This window comes from Limulus polyphemus, unplaced genomic scaffold, assembly GCF_000517525.1.
Source record: "Limulus polyphemus unplaced genomic scaffold, Limulus_polyphemus-2.1.2 Scaffold2660, whole genome shotgun sequence".
Lineage (NCBI taxonomy): Eukaryota > Metazoa > Arthropoda > Merostomata > Xiphosura > Limulidae > Limulus > Limulus polyphemus.
The window spans coordinates 94,285-96,484 of record NW_013668270.1 but is presented as its reverse complement, the minus strand read 5'-3'; the positions used below and the strand labels follow the sequence as shown (position 1 = coordinate 96,484).

The following is a 2,200-nucleotide window of genomic DNA, read 5'->3' as shown; positions in this document are numbered from 1 at the left end:
TAAATCCAGCACCAAACATGCTCTCCTTTTCAGCTGTGGGGGTGTTATTTAACAATCAGTCCCACTATTTGTTGGTAAAGAGTAGCTCAAGATTTGGCTGCGAGTACTGCCAACCAGTTGCTTTCCCAGTGGTCAGTAGTTCAAAATTGGGGACAGCAGCAAACAGCTTATTAACTTTGCCATAAACAAACAATTGCACAATTTTTTTTCCAAAAATTTACAAGTTTGTTTAAGCACATTATTTTGTGAATGATATAAATAAAATTAACTGAATTGTAATCAATTAGTTGACATCATAACAGTGACCCAATTACTGTCTTTTGTATCCCAGCTGACCTGAAGTTCTGGTATAAGACGCAGTGCATCACTGGCACTAGATATTATACGTAATATAAGTGACATGGCATATTCTTCTTTACTTTTACTTAAGTTGTTAAAATTATTTACTAACACCAGTTTTTCCTTAGATATAGTTTACCAGTTTTAGCTGTGATTAGTAATGTCCTGAGTAATATAACTAGCCAGTTCTGTGACTTTTTTTTTGTTATCTCAATAGTAATTTTTTTGTTTTACTTTACAATTAAATAAGTATTTAATTTTTCAGGATCAGCAAATATTGTTACTGGAGAAACCAAAAGTTTCTTTAGTGTAGCAAAATCTGTGAGTATTTATTTTTTATATACATGACATTTAAGCTTTACAATAGAAGTTAGTGTTACGTGAATGTTTTACTAGTTTTGAAGCATGTCTTTAAATTTTTTTTGTCTCAATTTGTTTCTTTGTAGTACTTTTTTTCCACTTGGTTAATCACAAAGTTGACATGATTTTGTGTGTGTGTGTGTGTGTGTTTGTGTGTTTGTTTTGTTTAAATCCTTTGCTTACAATAAAATTTTAGTGTCTTTTAAAGCCTTATCACTAGAAATTTAAGTGGTTTTTAAACTAACCTTCACCAATCCTTCACAAAGATGAAATGAAATTGCAATAAACAATTTTATAACACTTTCCAGATAATTTAAAGTTGATTAAAATTTGATAATTGATTATACTTAAACTTCTTTACATCTGAAGCTGATTTTGTTTGTACTCTTATTGTGTATTTTAAGTGAAACTATCTCAACCATATTCTGAAACACTAATTATACTGGGTGCTAATATGTCAATTTTCTCAGCAAACACACAAATAAGTTACTTATTAGTCCCCTAAACTTTTTCTTACATGAAAATGTTCTCACAATGATGTACAAACTCAAGCTTTTTGTTTCAACCATAGTATCATTGCTTTTTAGAAATACAAAGTTTGTGATATAAACTTGTAACTGCATGGTAAGTTTATACATCTAGAACCCTAGATGTAGTTCTACATAATGAATATTACTCTGAAAGAGAGTGGTTGAAAAAATATTTCTATTTGAATGATGTAGATTTAAACAAATCTGGCTAATTAGCCTTAACTTTCTCCAGATGGGTCAAAGGTGATGTTATGTTTGTTGACTTGCATTGAAAATTTTATTGAATTAATATTTCATGAATTTATGTGAATAAGTTTGGTATCAAACTGTAGATTATAATTCAAATTTTAGTATTTCATATTTAATTAAGTAAATATTAAGTTAAATATTGATTTTTTTTGTCATGTGGTATGTTGAATGCAGCACTTGTTCAAATTAGATGTTTGTCAAAATACTAAGTCTAGTTTTGTATAAATTAGGAATTCAAACTACTGATATTGACAAGCTAGAATGTATAATAAGAACCTCGTATCCATTCTATTTGCCAAGATCACTCATGTACTTAATCAAACACAGTGGCCCCGCTCACCTTTCCATATTTGGAAAAGGTCCCTTATATATATAGTTACTTCAATATGTGACATGTGAATAACCACTTGAAAGCTCAGAATGTCCCCCATTTCTCAGCCATTTTCATGTGTTAGAATACCATCCCATTCTTTCCAACTAATTTCATGGAGGTAGGTTGTGTCCTTAGTTTGCTCAATTTCCTATTTCATTAGACCCAAATACAGCTTAGTTACTAAGCTTCATAAATTATAGTAAGTCTATGGTATTAATAAATCATTTTTTGTGTACACACACACACACACACACACACACACACACACACACACACACACACACACACACACACACACACACACACACACACACACACACACACACACACACTACTTATTACTTACTTT

At 30.7% G+C, this 2,200-nt stretch overlaps 1 protein-coding gene across 1 annotated transcript in view; it reads left to right on the top strand.

The window, feature by feature from the left end:
- The window catches only part of LOC106467558 (synaptic vesicle membrane protein VAT-1 homolog-like), a 21,205-nt gene that overhangs the window by 12,764 nt on the left and 6,241 nt on the right, over positions 1-2,200 (top strand). Inside the window, exon 6 of the mRNA XM_013927919.2 lies at positions 605-660. Within this exon, the coding sequence (XP_013783373.1) occupies positions 605-660 (56 nt within the window). The remainder of the gene's footprint in view (positions 1-604; positions 661-2,200) is intronic.